The sequence below is a fragment of the Symphodus melops genome, assembly GCF_947650265.1.
Source record: "Symphodus melops genome assembly, chromosome: 1".
NCBI classification, from domain to species: domain Eukaryota; kingdom Metazoa; phylum Chordata; class Actinopteri; order Labriformes; family Labridae; genus Symphodus; species Symphodus melops.
Window position 1 is genome coordinate 55012694 of NC_136691.1, and position 25252 is coordinate 55037945.

The window sequence follows — 25252 nt, forward strand, 5'->3', positions numbered from 1 at the left end:
CATTTAAAGTTCTACAATGATGGAAGGATGTGGGGGAAAAAAGGAAGATCAGTGTCCAACCAGGAATATCAACTATATCTGTTTAATAAGATAACCGCCGTGCCTGCTTTTTACGAGGTGACCCTGAATGCAGCATCCACCTGCAGCTTAAACTCAACTGTAAACCGCCGCTTCGCTCGGAAAGGATTGTTCTAGAAAATGTCCGTAAACTTTTTTTTTTTTCGACATTGAGACCGAGACCTGATATGTTTTTAAATTTAAAAAATGTTTAATATCAAGTTGTCGACTCAAATTTCATTAACTAACTTGCGTTGTATCCGTATCACGGTGGTTACCATGGATACAGAGGATTTAATTTGCCTAGCGTGGCTAACGCTAGCACCGGTCAGGTAGAGTAATTTAACCGTCGTTGTGTCTTCGTCAGTAGGTTAAAACGTCTTTCTTTTTTGAGCTCAAAAACTTATTTGTACTTACAAGAGCTGTTAACTCACTTAATTTAAGTTTAAAGCGCTCTGTAGCCATAGACTTTAAATATGACGTATCTAGCTCAGGTTTCTATGACAACCACAATCTGACACATTTACGAGCTAAAGCTATATAAACACACAGCCACAGCTGTGTCGGTGTGAGTGATGTCTCCCAGTCTGCCCAGCAGTGCAGCGAGGTACTTTTTGTGTTTTAGTAATCAGTGTTGACCTTTGTGTTTCAGTTGTTTTAATCACCCTCTCTCTGTAAACGTCACTTTCAGGTAACACCAGGTGTTAGGAGGTTTCTGTGACCCGAAGAAAAGGTACTATCGGAATGCGAAGTGTTTGCAATTAAAGTTAGTAAGACAAACAAAACAACTCATAATAAACTAAAGAGTCAAAACTAAATGAATACATTTGCTCATGTCCTGGTTTTCATTACACATGATTTGTCTTAATAAAGGTGCACTATGAAGTTGGAGAAGTGTACATGTTCAGTGGTTTGTTTATAACTCTATATACAAACTTTACTAAGAGAAATATCTGCTCCCTGCTGTAACACTGTTTGAAAATAAGTCATTTTATTCCATGAATATAATCCACGGTTGTTTTAAATGTGCTATAGAAATAATTGATTGATTGATTGATTGATTGATATAAAATAAATGAGCCGTCTCTTCACAGACTGTCCTGCCGTGTGGTTTCGAGATGGAAGAGCAAAGTGAGACAGAAGGGGTCGCAGACTTCAATGACAACAGAAGAGGTAAAGTAGGAAACATGGATACACATCTTTACTGTGGCTGTAAGTGATTTTAAAAATGTGTCTGTTAATTCAGGTAAAAAAAATGTTGAAGCTCTGCAGACGATTAAACGACACAGCGAAAGACAAAGTCCACATTTAGTTCTTCATACCTCATCACTTCCACTATGACTGAGTTGTTAACCCTTTCCTTTCTATCTCTCAGGTGTCAGATATATTTCAGAGGAGCTGTTGCTGAAGCTGACTGGTTGTCAATCTCCTGCACTGGTTAATTCTCTGAATCTGTCATCCTTAACTGGAGGCAAACATATCAAGGTCAGAAAAGTTAATGTTAATGGATTTATTATACACTGCTATTACTATGCTAATACGACTCTTGTTGCATTTGGGGTCCCGTCAGTTTACGTCTGTGTTTCAGTTCATAGAGCAGCTCCACGGCTGTCAGCGTCTGCAGGTTTTAAACTTGAACCACAATGTGATCCAGAGGATGGAGAGACTGAACACTCTGACGCAGCTCAGAGTGCTGCAGCTGGCTCACAACAACATCAAGTCAGTGAGACTCACGCATGAACAAAGACATGCACACACACACACACACACACACACACACAATGAACTAATTAAATGGACATTGCATTGTTTTTAATTCCTTGAATCAAAGTATCCAGATTGTAAGAGCCAATATGCATATTGTTGATTTGATTATAAATATTTAGTTAAAAATGATCAAAATTTGATTTTCAGTAAGTTCATGTAATTCATAATGTTTAAAATGGTTTGTAAAGTCATAATTTAGTCAATATAAATATTTTTTTATGTTTCTGAATGTTTTTGATTATGACATCACTGCGTATTTAAATGTGACGCATGTAACGTAGGTAGATGGAGTCAAGTGTTGATGCTTTCGACCTTTGTTATACTTTTATTTTACTTTGAAATTTTTACAGTAAACTTTTTAAAACCAAGAAAAAAAGTTGTCGTTTTTTCGCTCGCGTTTCAAATACTGTGAGTTGACTCCAATAAGTGGTACAAAGGACAAAAGAGACGGAGTGCCACTACACAGATCATATTTTTTAAAGATTAGATTTTTACTTTAGACAACCGTAGTCCAAGAGCAACCGCTGCCATCAGCACAGAGATGCAAAGCAGCATCAACACGGACAGCTCGGGCCGATGAAAGAGATAAAAGCCTCCACATGAATAACAATAACAGCTGACATTTTAATTAACTATACATGTTAGTCTCATAGTGTTTAAAGCATGACACATGAAGCTACTTGTAAAAAGGAAAAGGAGCTGAAACCACTTAAATCAAGTCACCGCTAAAGACGCACGACTATGCACAGGTACTTTGTGAAGGCGTGATGTTCACCTGTTGTGGCGTGGCGTGTGTTTGTAGGCGGATTGAGGGGCTGGAGCTCATGTCCAGTCTGCAGCATCTGAACTTATCATACAACAGGATTGAACATGTCCCGCTGTGGCTGGGGAAGAGACTACACTCACTGCATACACTCCACCTTCAACACAACCTCATTACATCTGTGAGTACATCTGTGTGTGTGTGTGTGTGTGTGTGTGTGTGTGTGTGTGTGTGTGTGTGGGCTGTAAGTGACAGAAAGGTTGTCAAAAATAAGAGAAACTGTTGTTCTGTTAATGAATCACCTTTCCCACTGTGTCTGTGTCAGCTGTACGAGGTGTCTCGACTGCGCTCTCTGAGCAGTCTTTCGGAGTTGTCTGTCTCAGATAACCCCGCCTCCTCGCTGCCACATGCCCGCCTCTTTTTGCTCTACCACCTCAGGACCCTGGACAGGCTGAATGACCTGCCAATCAGCCAAGAGGAGAGAGGACACGCCCACCAACGCTTCAACTCAGGTGCATATTTTCATACCATAGGAACAAAGTGAGAAGACTGACATCTTTTAGATTCAAATGAAGCCGTTTCTTTTCATACACAACAAATGTGTTTACTTACTCAGAGGAGCAGAATCGTCTGCAGCAGCAGGACGCAGTGACCCAACTCCACCAGCAGGAGGAAGCAAACAGAAACCTGACGGCTCAGATTGAGGCGCAGCATCGTACTCACACACTGCTGCTGCAAGAGCTGCACACCAAGAGTCAGCTGGTAGGACACACACACACACACACACACACTGTATATACAACTATACACTTAATCCAGGAGTGGAAAAACGTACTTACTGAGACAGATGAATATTTGACCTTTGATCTCCAAAGTCCTCCTTTTCTGTCTTTCTTCTTCTACTCTGTCAATTCCTGCAGCTGTTCTCTAGAGCTGTTTACTGCTTTTTTTGTTTGTATGTTTTTGCTGTTTTACAAAGTCAAAGCTTCCTGTAGCTTTTTAAAAATGAAATAAATAAAGTCTTGTGTTTTTTTTTTTTTTTTTGCATCTTCAGTTGGAAAATACGACGGCTGAGTTGACCAGAGTCGTCAACAGACTCAATGAACTGGAACAGGAGGCGACTTTGTACAAAATAGACACCAAATGTAGCTCTCCTCCTCCCTGCAGTGCTCAGGTAACAATGATAACACACACACACACACACACACACACACACACACACACACACAGGTGTAGTCCAATAATGGAGAGGCACATATCACTATTGAAATGCTTTAAGTTGCAGTTGTTTACATTTTTAATTTCACCATATTTTTTTCCCCTCACTCAGTTGTTCAGTTTGAGCAAAAGCAGAACCGTCTTACATGTATGGTGAACGCTTGTCGCTATTTAAAAAGAAAAAGGATGTGATTTATACTAAACCTGATCCGTCACATTTTAAACATGTATTTACTGACGTGACGGACCTGAACACATCTCTCTCTGCAGAGGGAGAGAGGCGGGCATTTACTGTCTCATCAGGAGTCGGACTCAGCGACGGAGAGTCAGACTCCCAGCAGCTCCTCCGTTGAGCCACCACGCCCCCTAGTGGAAGACTGCAGAACACAGCAGCTAAAAGGTACGAACACTTTGACCAATAATTACCTCTTTGATCAGTTGGGAGAAAAAAATGATTCTCCGCAGAGAAGAAGAAACTGAAATTTAAGGTCTGGTTAGGTGTGAGAGCCCATGCAGGTCCGTTAGGTCCTGCAAGGGACTAGTACATGGATCCTTGTTTTTCTTATTGACAGCTGTCAAAAAAAAAGAAAACAGAAATGAGCATAAATCAATCTAAATCCTGATTTGCAGACATAATCCCAACATAATCCCAACATAAGTCACACTTCTTCCCTCCGCTGTCTTCTGTTCCAAGAGAATATTGATGTGTGATGTGCCTGTAATTTCCTCTTTCAATCAAATATTTTGATGCCCATTGAAACATATATTGTATGGTAACCTTTTTCCCCTCATGTATTTCAGAGCAGTTTTATTTGTGTGATTATTGTTTCATAGCGTGTTGATCTGTTTTTGTTTTGTAGCTGTCGCAGCAGCAGAACACTCTGAGGAAACCACGACGGATGAAGAGGTAACATGCAACGTAACCCAGGAGCTCAGCTCTTCTTTCACACATGGCGTTTTATAAAACATGGACAGGACGGCTGACTCCTCCTGTGGTTGTGTATAAAGAGAGGGACTAGAGAAATGAAGATGATCACACTGCACTCACGGCTTCTAAGCGTTTTAGATCATGGTCATTTAGTGTAGATTTATCAGATTGTCTGATAACACAACGATGCAGCTCGAGACGAGGGCAGTTTGAATTATCGTGCATCCTTATGAATCACTCCTTTGTGCAAACGAGGGGGGGGGTGTGCTGCTGGAGGAGAGCGGAGGATTCACTCAAAGGGCGACATCTACTGGATCATAAAGTCGCACATTCTTCTTCGTCCTTTAAGCTTATTGGTAAAAGTTAAAAACATTGTGGCACGCCTCAGAAGATGAGTGCATTTACATTTTCATCAACTCAGCAGGAGGAACTTTGTCTTCTGCTCTACCAACCATCCGTCCTGGAGCAGCAACGAGACGAAGCTGAAGAGACAGGAAGACAGGAGGACAGCAGGAGGACAGGAGAAGAAGACGAGATGGAGAAACACCCGAGAGTGGACGCCACAGACCCACAACGTGTGAGTGTTAAAACACAGACTTACCTTTTAAAGAGGACCTTAAACATTTATGATCTAACCTTTATAGCTCTCCACATGATTTCTATAATAACTGAAATAAGTCGTTTTGTAAACTTTCTAAACTTCTGTTAGGACCTCAGCGTTCACTCAGACATGCTACAACTCCTGCACTCCTGAATAGCACGGCCCTCTGTGTTTGTTTTCAGCTAAGGTCAGAGCAGATCAGCAGCCTCACAGTCTTATCTTGAACAAGCTGCTCCAGAGCAAGAGGAGCCTTTTAGAGCTCAGAAATGGAGACAACAAAGGGTTAAAAGTGTTCCTGGAGAATGCGGGCATCGATCCCGCTACCTCTCGCATGCTAAGCGAGCGCTCTACCATTTGAGCTAATTCCCCTCCTTCTCCTTGACCCTTGAGCGTCTTAGATTTCGGTCTTCAAGTTGTGCAATCTCGCCCCCACCCCACACACACACACACACACACACACACACACACACACACACACACACACACACACACACACACACACACACACACACACACACACACACACACACACACACACACACACACACACACACACACACACACACATACATGCTCCTGCATCTGGTCTGTCAGGATATTTCTGTTTCTAAGTGGGTGGGAACTGATTCTACTCGGCAGCCAAACACACACACACACACACACACACACACACACACACACACAAATATAGTCGTCACACAGCACAGTTAAAATAAACCTGCCAGTATTCTTCTGGCTTCAGGAGACAAACCGAGGGTGACCTTACTTACCTGAACTACGAGCAGCAGTTCCTGATCACACACACATCCACTTGTTTCAGGCCAGGTGTCATGTGACACACACACATTTTTTTTAACAATAATATAGATATTTTCTGTTCGGGGTTTCTCGTTAATGAACAAGACATAAATCCAGGTTTGAGAATTGATATCAGAAGTGTTATTGAATATCATTAACTCGAAGTCCTGCATGGTGGCATCGGTTTGACTTGATCAGTATTTTCCCTCACAAATGAACTGATAAATAAATGTATGTGTGATATTTGTCAGGTACTACACTCTGCTACTTCTATGTGTCAGCTGGACTGACTTCATGATAGTCCTGTAGTAAATAGAAACAGACCTCGAGAACACTTTTTGAAGGCGTCGTCTCGTGACAGAAAGTAGTTTCGGTCTCAGGCTGCAGAATTTTGATTTTAAATCAAGATCACCACTGATAGGCTGTTTTTTTCCACGTCACTTCTGTGATTAGAAGGAATTCAACAAATAACTTAAATTTATTTGTAGTTTCATTTGTATCCCCTGGTTACAGCTGGTCTAAGTGAGAGACCCCCCCCCCCCCCCCCTGCACACGACATGATGACATCTTAGTCTTATTCATGGTCTCGGTCCCTGAGCGCTCTGGCCTCGTTTAGTGTGGTCTTGGTACTATACTCTACACATAAATATAACACCTAAGTGTTCTGTACACTATGAGTCTAAACTCTACACAGTATCTAATAAATCGAACCACCCTGCAGTTATACCTACTTCTATTTAAAACACATGTTCTGCACACATCAAGGAAAATCTGCAGCTCAGATTTGTGCAAAGAGCAAAAAAAAAAGGGGAAGTTCCTGTTTCTCTTTAAATCAGTCAGTCGCTCAGGCAGTTTAAAAATTCTCTCCACAGACTTTCAGTTTTTTCATCCTTCAACAAGAATCTCTCCAGAACCTTCTCTGTAACTTCACACAGATAATTACTCGTCTTGTAAATCTAAATGTGTCAATGTAAGAAGTGACATTAGAAACAGCAACAGGTTGTTGTTTCTTTAAGAACCTCGGCCCCCTCCCCCTCAGGCCTCCCACCTCTCTAAGGGGCGGGGCTTCATTCCCATTGGACAGAAGACCAGCAGCTTTCCCTGGTCATTGGCTTGGACAAAGATTTCCTGTGTTGATTCAAAGGAAGGGGGGAGAGAGGAGGAGAGGATGTGAAGTTTGTAACGGAGATGAAGCAGCAGAGAAGGAAAACAGAGACGGATGAATAAGTGAACGTCATGAAGAGAAGAGAGAATAGGTGCTGATGTGTTTTTAACTTCTCACCGACGGAGAAGTGTGTGTGTGTGTGTGTGGGGGGGGAGGACTTGAAGGATGTTACCCAGCAGCCTCGTGTGGTCCCTGGGGAGGCGGACTGTTAGACTGAGCAGACTGCTGTGAGTACTCAAACACAATCTGTGTCCTGTTTAAAGTCACTACGAGCAGCTCTCACTTTTAAAAGTCACAAAATGAAGTTTAGAGGAGGTCAACTTATTGTCTTATTGGGAGGACACGGACATGTTGTCCCACACACAGACTCTGTCCATCGTTTTATTCGTGGTTCAAACGTCTTCACTTTTTGAAAGTCAGGATTAATAACTTCGGTGATCATCGGACTTCTTATTTGCATCATCTTCATGTTCGATGTATTTAGTTTGAACAAAACATGTGCAGAACTGATGATGTTTACATCAGACTCGAATGTTCTTTGTGTTTACTGTTACTGACTCGACGTCTGCACGTCAGCACAATAAACATTAGTATGATAGCACTGTGGCTGTGAGAGCGTAACACGCTGACAGCAGCTCCAGTTATTCTTCCTTTAATTAACTCAGCGTGATTCAAAGTTTATCTGAAGTCATCTGGACGCTTCACCTCTCTTCAACCAGTCGACTGAGAACTCAACGTGACCTTTTCTTCTTCTGTGGTGTTGTCAGTGGTTTTGGCGTCGTCTTGAAACGATGTCTTTTTTTTTCTTACATCACATTTCACAAAGAGTAACTACCAACAACACAACACAAAAGCAAGCGTGCGTGTTCCTTTTCTAACTCTGAGACAAAGTGAAGATTGGTGCAGAGATTTGCAGAAACTAAGTTGAGCCCTGTTACGTGTTTTAATCACACAAACGGCAACATTGGTTTGTTACGCAAACTCAATCACGGATCTTCAGACTTTCAAGTGATGAAAAATGACTGAAAACATTGAAATGTTTTATAGCTTCATAACTAAACACTGAATCTGTGATTTCACCTTCAAACACAAAGAATCTCACTATCATGAAGAATTTAGTTTCCCCTGCAAAGTATGCCTCCATCTAATAGTGTTCTATCTATCTATTGAAGAAGAACAAAAACTGAGGCCATGTTAAACTGGTCGGGACATAACCAGAGGAGGTCTTGATGCTGGGTTGGGGAAAGGGGTCTTGGACTTGTTATCTTGGAGGCCTCTGGCAGGAAACAGGTTCCACAGGCTCCCCCGGGGGGGCGTGTCCTGTCCCCTTTATTGTAGACTGTTTAAACGAGTGCAGGAGACGTCTGTTTTAATCAGACTGCTCCAGGACGGAGAGGTCGGTCATGGTCCACGTCATGAAGCTCAGTGTTAATAAAACTAAAGACATGGCCATCGAAAAACCTCAGGGGCTTTGAGACAGTGAGGGGTCAACAAGGGGAGGAGACGACACGAGAGGTGATAGTCCTGAAGATGGAGGGGAATTAGCTCAAATGGTAGAGCGCTCGCTTAGCATGCGAGAGGTAGCGGGATCGATGCCCGCATTCTCCAGGAACACTTTTAACCCTTTGTTGTTCCCTCTGCAGAGCGCAGACATGAAGCTAAGACAGGGTACGATAAAAAAACTTCTTCATGTGGAGTCGTAAACAAAGCGACGGAGCACAGTTTTAAGTAGTAGTGGAGTGTTTGATGGTAAGCAGACAGATTCTAAGTGGGATATTCTTTTAATTTAATATACTGAGGAATAAAAATCAAACGATAGCGTTTGAGAGGCTGCAGGTCGCCTGTATTCTCCAGGACACTTTTCCCTCTGCAGAACAAAACGTGCTGATTATGTTCTGAGTCACCCGTGAAACATGAAGGGGGCTCAGTTTAACTTCACTGCGGTGGAAACGTGCGAGTCCAGTGGGGCAAGTTCAGCATGTTTCAGGGCCCAAGACATGAATGTGTCTTAGTGGATCCGCTGGGAGCTGAAGTCCTGCATTTACTTAAACCAACTTTGTGTTGTGATTTATTTTTTGTCCCAGAGGGGAAATGCTGGTGTCCACTCTGTTATGCATAGGCCCACATTACAAACACACACACACACACACACACACACAGGACCTGTGGAGCTGTTGCACAGGAAGCTCATCAGAGCTGTTTGTCCCTTTCTCACCAGTCGTTGGGAAGTGACCCCGGCGCCTCTCCAGCCCCAAGACCAACTTGTGTTGTGTGGTTTGAAATCTCAGCTGGTCTGAAGTATGAACGGATTTTTTTAAAGCTGCTGAAATGACACCAAACTCTAAACCTTCCCCTCTCAGCTCTGTGTGTATAAAAAACTCAAGTGGCTGTTTGTCGTACTTATTTACAGGCTGTAGAAATATTTAACTCACGAGTCTTTACCTCTTTGTTTTTCTTCTGCAGCCACAGAATAGACTGCACGCTCGAGTCTCTGCTCACCTGTGATTCTGTGCAGACAACAAAGGGTTAAAAGTGTTCCTGGAGAATGCGGGCATCGATCCCGCTACCTCTCGCATGCTAAGCGAGCGCTCTACCATTTGAGCTAATTCCCCTCCCCCTCAAAGACTCTGTCAGCTCTTCAGATTTCCCCTCTGCCCCCCCCTTTGCTTGTCTCAAAGGGCTTTCACACTCGCAGGAAACTCCTGACATGAGCGACATTTGGGAACACAAACAGCCACATATTCACTCAGACTTTAGGAGAGCGTATTAAAGACGGCCTCAGAGCATACTTTATCCAGACTTTGTTTGATTGGCTGCAAGAAGTCGAGCTGATTTGATCTTTTAAAGGAAACCTTAAGTTTTTGTAATATTACAATGATGTATCTGGTTTAAACGCTGGATATTGAACCACCTGTTCTGATTGGTTGACGTCTCTCTCTTAGGCCCGTGTGACCTTCATGTTGTCTCGTTTGACTCACCTGTTGGTAATGATGAGCGGGGAGCAGGGTGAGGTCGAGGTCCGCCTCGATGACATGCTGACACGCATCGCCATGGAGACGCAGGAGATCAAAGAGTTGGAGCAAGAGCTCACGGACGGTGAGGAGACTCCCGACCAATCACAGAATCTCATTCAAACGGGAGCCTTGTGATTGGCTGTCAGATTTTTATTTTTATTTTAAACCTCTGTTCTCTCCTCTTTTCTGCTCCAGGTCAGATTTTGACGAACGAAGCTCTTCAAAGAGACTTGGAAGGAATCATTTCTGGGCTTCAGGATTATCTGAGAGGACTCAGAGAGCAGGTAGAGACTTGTGCCCTGTGTACACCTGGCCTAGTCCTCGTAGCGGGTGGCCCGGGATCATCTCTGATCCCAGACCCCCTTTCTGCACATCATCGTCCTGTAATTGTGTTTCAGGCTCGTCATGCTCAGCAACAGGCTCAAACTCTGCAGGCTGAAAACACGAGTCTGCAGCGACACCTGGAGGTCACTCAAAGACACTGCAGTCGGCTGGAGGACAACGCAAAGTTACACAAACAGGTGAATACAGAAAACCGTCCTGTAATATTATGTCTGGTAAATACATATATGGTCCCCTCTTCTATCTGTCTTTCTTTACGTCAGGACATGTTGATCCAGCGGGAGGAGCTGTCTCTGCTGCGGATGGAGGCCGAGGATCTGAGAGACAGCCAGGTGCAGAACAGCAGACAACAGGTGGAGCTGGGGGAGGAGCTCCAGCAGCTGAGGGCGGAGCTAAACCAACAGATTACACAGGCACAGGTGACACTATTTATATACCGTAAATTCCGGACTATAAGCCGCTACTTTTTTCTCACACTTCGAGCACTGCGGCTTCTACTCCGGTGCGGCTAATGCATGGATTTTTTATGGGGGACAATGAGCTTCTGCCGCAAAAACATTTGACTTCATCACGTCGGATCTTAATATCAGTCATTTTGCGCTTCATGCACGCACCCTCATGATGGAAAACACACGGAGAAATACATATGATGCAGCTTTCAAGTTAAAGGCGATCGACCTGGCTGTCAAAGAAGCTAACAGAGCTGCTGCACGTTAAGATGACACTGACAGCGACAACAGAGACTGAGGAAGTGAGTAATGAAGTCATTCTGAGGCAGTGAATGGATGGACTTTTTCTTGTGAAATATATTACGGTCATCTTTTTCATCAGCCGTGTTACAGACACCGTCGGCTAGGCTTCGTGTTGTAACGGTTCATGTTGTAAAGTCAGTAGTTGATAATGTGTTCATAATTCCGATTATGTGGAGAGTCAGTGAATGCACCAGCGAGAACGTGTTGAGTGGCTGTATGAGAGAACGCTGGGGGAGAGAGTTGGATTGTTACGGCAAGTTATGTGTTGCTCTCTGCTGTAAACGGCGTGGTCACGGCCGACAGTGATCGGGTTATTAAAAGTTATTATTTGAACGCTCTCGTCGTCCTTTAACGTCCGTACGGACGCTACAGTATTTGCGGATGTTACCGGTAGCCTACGTCTGTGTAAATAGCTCTTGTTATAGCGTGGACACCTGCGGCTTATAATCAAGTGCGGCTTATATATGTACAAATACATTTATTTACTTATTTTTAGCCGGTGCGGCTTATATCCAGGTGCGCTCAATAGTACGGAATTTACGGTATATATATATATATATATATATAATATTATCATGCAGGCAGATATTCATGCTTGTGCTGCCTTTTCATGGTGAGTTTTTAAAGGCACATCGGAGCTCACAGCTGTTTTCTGTTTCCATCTGCAGCTGCAGCGTGACGCTCTGCAGGCAGCTGCTGACAAGGAGAAACAGATGAGCGAGATCCGAGAGCTTCAGCTACACTCATCCATCACCGCCCTGCAGGTCCGTTCACACAAATACGAGCGAGGGTGTTCAGAAGTATCCAGACTTTGAGTGGCTTTATGACGGGGTTGAATATTTTAAATTCTTTATAATAATCCCCTGCACACATGAAACACATTGTTGTGTCTGTCTGTCTTGCAGGATGAGAAATCATCTCTACAGCATGTAGTAGAAAGACTTCAGGCCCAACTGGACCAGACCAAAGTCCAGCATAGAGACTCCAGGATCCAACTAGATCAGACCAGAATCCACCTGGACCAGATTACAGCGTCCATGTTGGATCATCAGGAGGTTCAGAGTGAGCCAGAAGAGCTCGATGAGGACACCTACAGGTACTGATGCTTCAATGCTTCAACTTTCCTCTCCTTCCAATTTCAGTTTTATACCTTTAACGGGTTAAACTCGCCAGATCCTTTAAATCAAGAGGGTACAAAGTTGTTCAGAAACAATAGTCGACATGACTCGGACAACGCAACCACGACAAGGAAAAGGCAAAAAAACACAGTTTGAGGCGTTTTCTGTGGCGGGAACATAAAGTGAGAGTGACGTCCTGTTGACCTGGGAGTCAGAGGAGTCCGTCCTGCTGCTTGCTCCTGTGTTCTTATCTTTCAGCTGTGAGCGTGACGAGCGTGTGATCAGTTCGCACAGTTCAAAACCTTTCAATCCGACGAGGATGGGATTCGAACCCACGCGTGCAGAGCACAATGGATTAGCAGTCCATCGCCTTAACCACTCGGCCACCTCGTCATGTTGTGCCTCACCTCATCTAAACACACGTTTTGTTAGTTTAACGGTTCACTGAGAGCAAAGCAGATAAAATGTGACCTTTGGAAGTACAATGACAAAATTGGGTGAATGACTCGGTTTGTTTTTAGCACTATTAGCTTATTAGTTTGCTCAGTGTGTCAGAGGAAGTGGGATTTCTCACTGTTGACTGCAGAGGTCACACGAGGTCACACGAGTGTGTGGACTGAAACAAACATGGCGCTCTGAATCACTGAACGGTGAGTCGCTGCTCTGCCGGGAAACGCCCTCCCCTTCTCTCTGACGTCACTGCCCTGCTGTTTTAAAGGAGCAGTCTACTCCTCTCTCTCTCTCTGTCTTCTCCCCCCAACTGAAAAAACAACAACCTATTCCTGAGTGATGAAGAACTTATCATGCACAGATACGTTCTCTTTTATTCCACTAAATGCTAACCACATACTTCTGTAGATTTATAGTCCTGTAAGTGAGGAGGGATGGAAAAGATCCCTGTGGAGAATGCGGGCATCGATCCCGCTACCTCTCGCATGCTAAGCGAGCGCTCTACCATTTGAGCTAATTCCCCCTGAGTGACTTAAAGGGACAGTTCACTAAAAAAAAAATCGTTCCAAGTCTCAAGCAGTCCTTTATTCAGTTGGGATTACTTCCTGTGTAAAAGGTTTAGTTTCAGGCTTTTTATGCATTTATATAAAGAAAGAGAACAAATGGGGGAAACGTGCATGAAGCTGTGTATCATTAGAAACATGGTAGTCGTGTTGAATGGTCGTGAATCCAGCCCTCATTTTGCCCTGAGACGAGAAAAATGTGTTTTTCTTTTCTTCATTTGATGCAATATGACGCTCTTTGCAAAATAACAGTTGGATTCACGACCGTTCAACACTTCTACCATGTTTCTAATGATGCACAGCTTCATGTAAATGGGGGAAGTATCCCTTTCACTTTTCCATTTCAAAACCAGTGCAGACGACGAGGATGGGATTCGAACCCACGCGTGCAGAGCACAATGGATTAGCAGTCCATCGCCTTAACCACTCGGCCACCTCGTCACGTCACACATGTTATATCAGGTATTTTCGTGCAAACAGATTTGAGGCTTTAGATCAGAACCAGCTCTCTGTTCTGATGTCAGAGTTGTGTTTTTAGTTGTTCCAGATGTTCCAGATGTCGTGTGATACCCTGAAGTGTCTCGCTGTTGGAAATGATCAAACTGCCTTTATACGGCGTTCTTCTTGTTGAGTTCGGGTGTCTGAGTAGGAGGCCGTCTGGACGCCTCCCTCCGGACGCTCTGCAGACTCGCCCCACCGGCCAGCAGAACCTGGGTAGAGCCAGAACGAGCTGGAAGGATTATCTATCACACCTGTCCTGGGAGCGCCTGGGATTCCTCCAGGACCAGTTGGAAAACGCTGCTGGGGAGAGTCTGGCTTAGCCGGCTGCCACGGCAACCCAGCCCCAGCTGAGCAGAAGCTAATAGATGTCTGGATGGTCTGAAAGTATTTCGGCTTCAGGGTCTCGCTCCTCGACTCTTCCACATGTAGACTGCAAGAGCCCGGATTGAACTCAGAACCTTCTGCTTGTGAGAGAGTCTCCTCCCATCATTCCCTCTGCTAATCCGGGGCGCACGGCACCGTGTGAAAATGTCCTTCGAGGGTGAGATCTGAGGTCACTGTCCTGCTGTTTTAAAGCTCAAACAGTATTACTCCTCCAACAACAACACAGTCCTGAGTGAACGTGCACTCACATGTTCTCATAGCAGACATGTTTTCCTCTGTATCTCACTGTACTGACTAACAGTGCAGATCACATGACATGAAAAACATCCCTGTGGAGAATGCGGGCATCGATCCCGCTACCTCTCGCATGCTAAGCGAGCGCTCTACCATTTGAGCTAATTCCCCCTGAGTGACTTAAAGGGACAGTTCACTAAAAAAAAAATCGTTCCAAGTCTCAAGCAGCGTTTGTCCTCTTCTTCTTTATCGCCCAGTTTAAAACAGTTTTTTATTCAGTAAAGGTGGGATACTGAATGTTGCCTTCACTTCATTCAAAGTGAATAAATTCTTCACCAAACACCATTTTTTAAAAACTTTCATATTTCTGCCTTTTCTTAGAGAGAGGACAGTGGATAGAGTCAGGATGAGAGAGAGAGACGCTCGCCCACCATCGTCGACTTTCATCCAGCTGACTTCCTCTCTGCCTTTGTTTGTAATTTGGGATGTTTTTGTTGATCTAATCACACTGGATGGATTCCAGATGTTTTCATTAGCTTAACTTCATCATTTCAAAACCAGTGCAGACGACGAGGATGGGATTCGAACCCACGCGTGCAGAGCACAATGGATTAGCAGTCCATCGCCTTAACCACTCGGCCACCTCGTCACACCACACATACTGTATACCTGTAATTGAGAGACTTCACGTCTTGTATGTTAACGTGGAGAAGGCGGAGCAGCTCGTTCATGTGTCCGTGTTTGTCTCCCTTCAGTTCCCTCAGTGTTGAAGACGCGTGGTCCAGGAGTCTGAAGCAGCTCCACAACGCAGTCCAACAAAGAAGGAACAGCAGGGAGAAACTTCAGCGAGACCTCAGCCGCAGCCAGGAACAGATCGCCAGACTCCAGGCCCAGCTAGTCCAAGAGCAGGATCAGATAGCCCAGCTGGAACCCCAGGGGATCTATGGCATGGACCAGGACCAGGACCAGGAGTCTGACTGGAGGCTGAAGGAGGAGCTGAAGGATCTGAGGGTCAGACTGAAGAGGTCTCAGAGCAGGAACAGCCACATCCATCACAAACTGGTGAGTGTGTGCTTAGTCTGCACCAGTCCAGGGCGATTCTTTAAAGACAAAATGTGAATATTTGTTTCTGTTGTGCAGGAGGCGGAGCTTCAGCAGAGTCGTGTGCAGCTCCAGGATGTTCAACAGGAGAGAGACACGCTGTTAGAGCAGGTCAGAGGACACATGCAGCACTTTATTCTCCCGTATATCAACTTTTTAAAAAGTCCCTCATTGAAGTGAAAAACCATCCTGGCTCCTGGTTTTACTGCATGTTAAACTGATTCACTAGTTGAGCTCAGTTTCTCTTTTAAAAGGTTTTTTTCTCAGTGTGACACAGAACATGTGAACGCTGAGACTGACTTCCTGTGTTTCAGCTGCGTTCACAGAGCGACGAGCACCAGAGGAGCCTCCGCCAACTCAACGGGAAAATACGGCAACTCAGCAGGTCCGTGTGCGACTCTGATCGGCTGACTGCAGAACAGCTCGAGTCAACGGTCGAGCAGCTGAGAGATCTGAACCACACGGTGGAGCTGCTGCACACACACTCTGAACAGGTGCGTTTTAAACGAACGCTTCGTCTCCTCCTGTGAAATAAAACACGTCGACAAACATGAAGGAAACTCAAACTCTCTGAAAAGATCTGAGTCTGATCGTAACAGACCGCTGTGTCTTCTCTCAGTTTGACCTCACTGATGTGACCTTTAACTTTTTAACTGATTCGTGTTTGTTGATTTTATGCGTCGCAAAAATATCGTTTTGTATCTAAAACCACGTAAAACACAAACGAACAGATCGATATGAAATAAAACATCTGAGTGTGGGAGCTCAGCTTTAACTGGGACCTTTTACATTTCACTTCCTGTCAACGTGCACTCACATCACATACTCACATACTGCCACCTAGTGGCCTGTTTAAGTCACAAATATCAATTATCTGTCGTGATCTCGCTGATGATGTTACTTTTACATGTGAATCCAAATAATATGATTTACTGCATCAATGAACTAAAGAAACAACAGAAAGTTGCTTTTACAAACAAACTAAAAAAGAATTAATATTTCTTTTTAACATGTTGAAAAAGAAATGTTTAAAAAACGTTAAAATAAAAGAGTTAGAAAGTCAGAAACATAATCTGTGATGAAAACACTCGACGGTTGTTGTTCTGGATACTTTACAGACACATACAGGATCAGAAAGGTCGACTAGTTGTATTTATTTTTTATATATTTTGAAAAAGAAAAAACATCAACATGCTAATAATCATGACTTATTACATATAAACATATTACAGTATGCTCAGATTTTCAGTGCAGATTGAAACTCTCTCCAGATGAACAACAACGACTCTTTAAATTGTCTTTTACAAACTGTGGACAGAACTCCGTGGACGAGCTCGACGGCAGCGAACACACACCTCCGCTGCACTCTGAACACACACACACACTGGAGGATCTGAGGGCCGAGCTGGCCAAAGCTCACAGACACTCGCAAAGACTGAGACAGAAGCTGGACCGGGCCAGGACCAGGAACGGGACCAGGAATGGGACCAGGAATGGGACCATGCCTAGAGATGGAGGACGGTGGTGCTTCATCCCTCCTGGGCACAGTGTGAGGATCTTCAGAGTTTCTCACACAAACACTGTTGGACTGTTAACCTGCTGGGATCAGGCCTTGACAAATCTGATCCCTGATAATAATCGAAACTGTCAAATATGCATCAAAACAATCTGCCAAGTTAGCAAGTATCCCCCTCACTCTCTCTATCCACTGTTTCTGTCTCTCAGGCTCCCAGTCTGGGCTCTCAGGGGACTCAGGACTCGGGTCTGGGGCTGAAGTATTTCAGCTCTCCTGAAAGGGGGCGACATCAGGACCCAGTACCGCCCACAGGAGGAGGGTACTGGGTCTATATTCCCCCGACACACAGTGGCTCAGACACAGGTAAAGGGACATCATTCATACATTTTGAAGCTGTTGAGCCGTGAGTGAAGATGTGAACTCGTCTCCAGCAGAAGTGAGGAGCCCCAGAAGACAAACACCTCCCCCTCCTCCTCCTGCTGCTGCTGCCTCAGCTGGGCTGTGTGACGCTCAGACTCCTGCCTGGCTGCTCTGTGGTTCTCCTGCAGCTGTCGTCTACACTCCTCCAGCAGGAGGCGCTGTGCTGCACTGCAACATCCCAGAACACCAGCACACGGTGAGTCTCAGCGTCTGGAATCAGGCTTTTAAAATGTTTATCCCTTTAACCACACGGTGTGTGTGTGTGTGTGTGTGTGTGTGTGTGTGTGTGTGTGTGTGTGTGTGTGTGTGTGTGTGTGTGTGTGTGTGTCTGTCAGGAGGTGGACAGGTGTGAGTGTGTGCACAGGGAAGCAGAGCGACTGGAAGAAGAGAAAAAGAAACTACGAATGAAAACCAAACAGCTGAGACACACACTAAGACGAAACAGGTGACACACACACACACACACACACACACACACACACACACACACACACACACTCCGTTATTACCCTTTAATTCACATTATAGGCAGAGGTTTAAGTTGATTATTAATAAGTGGTTTCTTGGAGTGATTTTTTCAATAAGGCCTCTCACGGTGTGTGTGTGTGTGTGTGTGTGTGTGTGTGTGTGTGTGTGTGTGTGTGTGTGTGTGTGTGTGTGTGTGTGTGCAGGAGCGTGATGCAGGTGTGTGATGAGGTGGAGTGTGTGGAGAAAACTCTGCTGAAACGACGAGCTGAACTGCGGCACGCTGACAGACTGCTGCTGGAGGCTCAGAGCTCCATTCACGACACCAGAGACACGGTACACACACACACACACACACACACACACACACTCCCTCAAACACTGAGCTGAACCAGCCTGTCCTCGTGTCCCCCTCCAGGCCGGCTCAGCTCACAAAGAGGCCAACATGTTACTGCAAGCAGCTCAGGAGAGCGCCACCTGTCTGCTGGAGGCCACGCGACAAATCAGGTTCACTCCTTCAGTTTGACCCAACGCTCACACGACACCTGCAGAGTTATCCTCGTCCTCATCGTCACATGTCCTTCTCTCCAGAGACGTGCAGGAGGAGATGGAGGCGCTGAGGAGGAGGAGGCACAAGCGGCAGCACTCTCTGAGGGAAGTGAAGGAGGAGCTGAGGAGCAAGGGGGAGGAGCTCCAGCAGCTCGGGACAGAAATAAACTCCGCCTCAGATCTGTACGCTGCTGACACACACGTTTCATCATCACAAACTTAAGTGACAGGACTTTTACTGTAAAGCAGCTGCAGGTTTTATTTATGACCTTGAGACAGCTGGCTGACCTTCGGATGATAGACGCACATTAACATCAAACAGAGGATTTAAAGGAACCTCAAAGTTTGTTTGTTTTTTTCCTCGACACAGTTTTTCTTTTCACTGTCAGACTTCTGTACGCCTCTCTTACAGCTTATAGACATCTTCAGGTTTAACCTTGTAGGCTCTGAATTTCTCTGTGTTTGTGTTTAGACTATCGAGTGTGCTGTCAGACCTCCACGAGTCTCAGAGGCGTCTACACTCGCTCAACCAGCAGGTAAACTCACAACTCTTTTTTTTTGAAGGTTTATTTTCAGGCCTTTTCTTTTTTTTTTTTGGATGAGACGGCTGAAGAGAGGCAGGGATGACAAGCAGCAAAGGGCCCAGGTCGGATTTGAACCCACAGCCGCTGCAACGTGACGCCGCTCGGCTGTGAACACTTTGATCCTCCCTGCAGGTGGAGGAGCAGGAGCAGAGGAGGGCGGAGCTTAAAACAGCTGTGAGCCGAGCGGAGGAGGTCAGAGAGGAGGAGCGACGCCTGCAGGACGGAGTCAAGGTGGGAACTTAAACTTATCATCCTTTTCAAATGCAGAAACATGAGATATCCTGCTTTCATCGTTTGATGGGAATGTCAGTTTTGGAAAGTGACTTAGATCCAGTTGATAGTGACATACTGAGAATATCCTTCAGATCTCTGTTAAATTAAAGTTGTTGTTTGTAGAAGATGTGGACATCGCTTTGTCACTGGTTTTGAAGAAGCTCTAATATTTTTAAATATAAGTTTAGAAGTCCTTGTTTTTTCCGCCGCCTGTGTAGGAGCTGTGTGAGCAGCAGGAGGCGCTGCTGAGTGAGCAGCGGTCGACAGTCTCCGCTCTGAGAGACGACGAGCGGAGACTGAACACGGTGCAGACGGAGCTCAACACACGCAGAGAAGGTAACGACGACTCACACGTTTAACGTTACCGTTAGCTTAGTTCAGAGTCGTATCACTGAACGTCTGATCACTGCGTGGAGACGAGTTTGGGCTTTTTTTCTTCTTTTGTTTTGACTTTTTATTTTTTTATTTCAGGTGAGTTTGACATTTTCTAACTCGACCTAAAATTGCAAATACCAAAAAAAACAAAATGGCAAAGTGCAAACCTCAGTTTCTCTGTAAACTGTGAACTAAAGGCTGTTTTTTTTGCAGCTGACCTGACGCCTCCCAGGCAGCTGTGCTTACAAACATTAAAAACTCTGAAATATAATGTTTAATAATCAACCAATAACTTTCTAATTAGCACTTAGCGATGGTCAAGTTAGCTAATAATCACAAACCTCAAATCACTGACTTCTCATTCTGTACAATGTGGGACACGTTTTATCTTATAACAGGAACAAATACGATTTATAAAATGTGAATTTCTGGCTGTAAGAAGGTTACAACAAATGGTTTAAATCAAAACATATTTTCAATCTGCAGTTTATATTGTTTTGCTTCATTAGCGCTTCGTTGATAGCGGCTCCTCTGTGATGTAGTGTGTTAACGTGTGCTCGTGTGTTCAGAGTTAAAACAGGTCCGCCTGGAGTTACTCGCAGAGCAGCAGGCGTTGGAGGAGGTGAAGATGAAACGCAGTCAGAGTGCGCAGAGACTCCAGAAGAAGCGGAGTCAGCTGGACGGACTCCGGGACGAGGCGGACCGGACGGAGACGCAGCTGTCCAGGAGTCACGATGAACTGCGGAGGACGAAGGACGAACTGGACGCAAAGCAGAGCGAGCTGAGCAGGAGGAGGGACGAGACGGTCGAGATCAACGAGGAGGCTCGCAAGGAAAAGGAGGAGCTGAGAAAGACGCAAGAGGAGGTGGAACGGAGGAAGAAGGAATTGGACAAACTGCAGGAGGAAGAGGACGGGAAAAGACAAGAGCTGAGTGAGCTGCGAGAAGAAGCCGAGTCCTGCAGAAAGGAGGCGGAAAAACATTTAAAAGAGATAAAAGCACAGCGAACAGAAGAGCAGGTTGGTGATAATATTAAACTTCCATCTTATTTAACTAATAGTTTCATATGTTCTTGAAAGGAGGAGGACAGGGAACATGAGTGTGTGTGTGTGTGTGTGTGTGTGTGCAGGAGGAGCTGAGCAGGAGGAGGGAGGAGAGGAGCAGCATGCAGGAGCAGTGTAAACACCTGGAGGCCCGACGCCGGCACGCCCACCGGTACTCGTCCAATCAGCTTCAGTGTTTGATTACTGATAGATAGATAGATAGATAGATAGATAGATAGACACTTTATTGATCCCGAGGGAAATTCAAGCACTGATCGTTGTAACGTCAGAAAAGTTCTTAAAAACGTAACCACACAAAATTATATCAACTTTATTATTACAGAAACTTTCACTCGGCTCCAACAAGAAATAAAACTCATGAAAACACGACGAAAAATCAAAATGTAAAGACGGGTCAGATAAACCGCAGCGGATGTGGTGAGAAAAGGGCTGAAGTGTGTGAGTGTTTGTGACGAGGTGGCTGTACCCTTCGCCGATCAGACTGCCTAACAAGTCCTAACACGAACAAAGAAGTCCTAACAAAGTCCTAACAAGTCCTAACAAGTCCTAACAAAGTCCTAACAAGTCCTAACAAAGTCCTAACAAGTCCTAACAAAGTCCTAACAAGTCCTAACAAAGTCCTAACAAGTCCTAACAAGTCCTAACAAAGTCCTAACAAAGTCCTAACAAGTCCTAACAAAGTCCTAACAAAGTCCTAACAAGTCCTAACAAGTCCTAACAAAGTCCTAACAAGTCCTTACAAAGTCCTAACAAAGTCCTAACAAAGTCCTAACAAGTCCTTACAAAGTCCTAACAAGTCCTAACAAAGTCCTAACGGGGGCTAAAGGTCACGTGGTACACAAAACTCCGCCCCAAACTCCGCCTCTTCCGTGAGATGCGCCTAAGTAGCGCTTTGGGTGAGCAGAAGTGGTTAAGGCGATGGACTGCTAATCCATTGTGCTCTGCACGCGTGGGTTCGAATCCCATCCTCGTCGTCTGCGCTGGTTTTGAAATGATGAAGTTAAGCTAATGAAAACATCTGGAATCCATCCAGTGTGATTAGATCAACAAAAACATCCCAAATTACAAACAAAGGCAGAGAGGAAGTCAGCTGGATGAAAGTCGACGATGGTGGGCGAGCGTCTCTCTCTCTCATCCTGACTCTATCCACTGTCCTCTCTCTAAAAAAAGGCAGAAATATAAAAGTTTTTAAAAAATGGTGTTTGGTGAAGAATTGATTCCACTTTGAATGAAGTGAAGGCAACATTCAGTATCCCACCTTTACTTTAAAAAGCGTGTTTTAAACTGGGCGATAAAGAAGAAGAGGACAAACGCTGCTTGAGACTTGGAACGATTTTTTTTTTAGTGAACTGTCCCTTTAAGTCACTCAGGGGGAATTAGCTCAAATGGTAGAGCGCTCGCTTAGCATGCGAGAGGTAGCGGGATCGATGCCCGCATTCTCCACAGGGATGTTTTTCATGTCATGTGATCTGCACTGTTAGTCAGTACAGTGAGATACAGAGGAAAACATGTCTGAAAAAATCAACAAACACGAATAAGTTAAAAAGTTAAAGGTCACATCAGTGAGGTCAAACTGAGAGAAGACACAGCGGTCTGTTACGATCAGACTCAGATCTTCTCAGAGAGTTTGAGTTTCCTTCATGTTTGTCGACGTGTTTTATTTCAGAGGAGGAGACGAAGCGTTCGTTTCAAACGCACCTGTTCAGAGTGTGTGTGCAGCAGCTCCACCGTGTGGTTCAGATCTCTCAGCTGCTCGATCGTTGACTCGAGCTGTTCTGCAGTCAGCCGATCAGAGTCGCACACGGACCTGCTGAGTTGCCGTATTTTCCCGTTGAGTTGGCGGAGGCTCCTCTGGTGCTCGTCGCTCTGTGAACGCAGCTGAAACACAGGAAGTCAGTCTCAGCGTTCACATGTTCTGTGTCACACTGAGAAAAAAACCTTTTAAAAGAGAAACTGAGCTCAACTAGTGAATCAGTTTAACATGCAGTAAAACCACAAGGAGCCCGAATGGTTTTTCACTTCAATGAGGGACTTTTTAAAAAGTTGATATACGGGAGAATAAAGTGCTGCATGTGTCCTCTGACCTGCTCTAACAGCGTGTCTCTCTCCTGTTGAACATCCTGGAGCTGCACACGACTCTGCTGAAGCTCCGCCTCCTGCACAACAGAAACAAATATTCTCATTTTGTCTTTAAAGAATCGCCCTGGACTGGTGCAGACTAAGCACACACTCACCAGTTTGTGATGGATGTGGCTGTTCTATTTCGTATAGGCTTCGCCCTCTAAGGCTATCGCTATTGGGTTTATCCCTCGCGCGCATGCGCAGCACTGAAGAGTTGTAGTCCACGCCCACCCACGATGTGGGCCCCTCCCACGGTCAACCTGCCGGTATATAACCGGAAGGGACCATGTGTTCTGTTCCCTCTTTTCTTCAGCGAGTAAGTATGCAACAAGCACCTGTAAGAGAAACATAAATTAACCATGTCTACCTCTTCCATCCGTGTGTGTCCAGAGTGTCAGACCGGGTACATCATGCCGGCTGATTCCCACCGTCTCTGTGAGGCCTGCCTTGGGCCGGAGCATGCCAGCCTGGCTTTAACTTCACGGGCAATGGGTAGTAGCTGCCTACGCCTTCCCCGTGATGACCTGCAGCGGAGAGCGGAAGCCCTCGCTGTAGCTGCAGAGCCGGTGTGGCAGGTGGGGGAATGCACAATGGAACGGGAGATAGACATGTTGGACCATGGAGAGGAGTCTGCGGATTCACCGTGCTCCATCCGTGGGTCAGTGTCAGGGTTCCCATCCCTCCCCTCTCCCTGTCGGGAGGGCTGGAGGATGCACCTGACACCGTCGCCGAGTCAGATTGCCCAGGCTTCCCTGGGAATCGGGCTGCGAGCGGCTCCCGGCCCCCGCCGTCGGTGGGGACCGGGAGCCGCTCGGATAGTTCAGAGAGCCGAGTCAGATTGCCCAGGCTCCCCTGGGAATCAGGCTGCGGGCGGCTCTCGGCCCCCGCCGGTGGTGGGGGCTGGGAGCCGCTCTCGGCCCCCGCCGGTGGTGGGGGGTCTGCTTCAGGAGCTGCCGGGTATCATTAGAACGGCTGCAGCTCGACGGGGCCTCACTGTGCCGGTGGCACGTGAGGTGGAGCCGATCGATGAGATGGCGGGGGATTTTCCGCTTCTCCGGCCGGTCCGGCGAGACCCGGTGTGGCCGCGGTTCCCGGCTTTGATCCCCTATCAGGAGGGGGCAGCGGCGGATCCGAGGCTCTTGAGGGCTCCGGTCTCCACCTACACTTCCATCACAAAAGTGGGGGGGGGTGGCGGACCGTGGGTTCCCTCCGGTGCCGCCTTTGGAGGCTAACCTGACGGCCGTTTCGGGGTCCGGGCCGGGGGTTCGGGACGGCGTCCTGTCCCTCCTTCGAGCCGGGATCTGTTAACGGCACGCCTGACGGACAGGTCGCACCAGTGTGCCTACCAGGCCTCTGCTGCGGCTAATAAAATTGTCCCTGTTGGCTCATTCCATGTCGAGACTGGCGGTCCAGTCCCACAATGAGCGTACAGCCAGCTCGTTTTTTTGTGCTAAGGAAACCCAGCGGGGCTGTATGAGCCAACTGCGACGTCGGCCGCGAGACACCTGCTATCTCCTCAGTCCTCTTTTCCCCGGAGTGTTCCTCACTCAGTGAGTTCTCCGGCGGACAGGTGGGGGGGGGGGGGCATCATGAGCCCACGAGCGCTGGCTCGGCACGTCGTGTGGACTTTTCTCTCCCGTCTCCATCCTGTGTGTGAGCCTCTGCGGGCTGCACGGGAGCTCGCTCCTCATGCAGTGGTCGGGGCGCTGACGTGGCTGATGGACAGGGGGCGGAGCCTCCTCTACATGTACGCCCGCTCTCGGAGCATTACTCCGTGTGGCGGCACGTATGTTCCCTGGACAGCTGGCTGGACAGATTGCTTCAACGGGGTTACACCCTGCAGTTTGCGTCTCCCCCTCCACGATTCAATGCGGTAGTGGAGACGATCATGCCATCCGGGGAGGGACGCCTGGCTCTTCGGTCAGAGCTGCAGGAGCTCTTGACGAAGGGTGCCATCTCCAGAGGGGAGCGAGAGGAGGAGAGCCGGGGTTATTACCCCGCTACTTCTCTCGTGCGGAAGAAGACAGGCGGGATAAGGCCCATCCTCGACCTGTCTTTTTCTAATAAATCAATTGTGGTCAGACCATTTTCATATGTTGACAATCAACATATGGAGTGTGTTCACCAGGA

The 25252-nt window shown here is 46.1% G+C and overlaps 1 protein-coding gene and 1 long non-coding RNA gene across 2 annotated transcripts; one reads left to right on the top strand and one right to left on the bottom strand.

The window, feature by feature from the left end:
- Positions 1-136: 136 nt before the first annotated feature.
- Positions 137-21013, top strand: cntrl (centriolin; the record flags this gene model as incomplete). The annotated part of the gene is made up of 33 exons (XM_079339007.1): positions 137-389; positions 749-790; positions 1152-1230; positions 1433-1542; positions 1628-1776; positions 2627-2768; positions 2913-3099; positions 3204-3349; positions 3642-3761; positions 4076-4205; positions 4666-4712; positions 5125-5310; positions 10240-10393; positions 10507-10595; positions 10710-10832; positions 10917-11072; positions 12095-12169; positions 12311-12501; positions 15037-15189; positions 15411-15717; positions 15796-15867; positions 16071-16250; positions 17075-17305; positions 17482-17675; positions 17717-17888; positions 18028-18137; positions 18364-18493; positions 18576-18664; positions 18749-18889; positions 19179-19242; positions 19423-19521; positions 19782-19899; positions 20508-21013. The coding sequence occupies exons 3-33, from the start codon at positions 1176-1178 to the stop codon at positions 21011-21013; spliced, it is 4626 nt and encodes a 1541-aa protein (XP_079195133.1). The 5' UTR covers positions 137-389; positions 749-790; positions 1152-1175.
- A 54-nt stretch (positions 21014-21067) lies between these two features.
- Positions 21068-24051, bottom strand: LOC306823563. Its single transcript, XR_013779015.1, has 3 exons — positions 23236-24051; positions 23086-23157; positions 21068-22879 (listed from the first exon to the last, which is right to left on the bottom strand). It is a non-coding gene; the product is annotated as an uncharacterized lncRNA (long non-coding RNA).
- Between the last annotated feature and the right edge of the window lie 1201 nt (positions 24052-25252).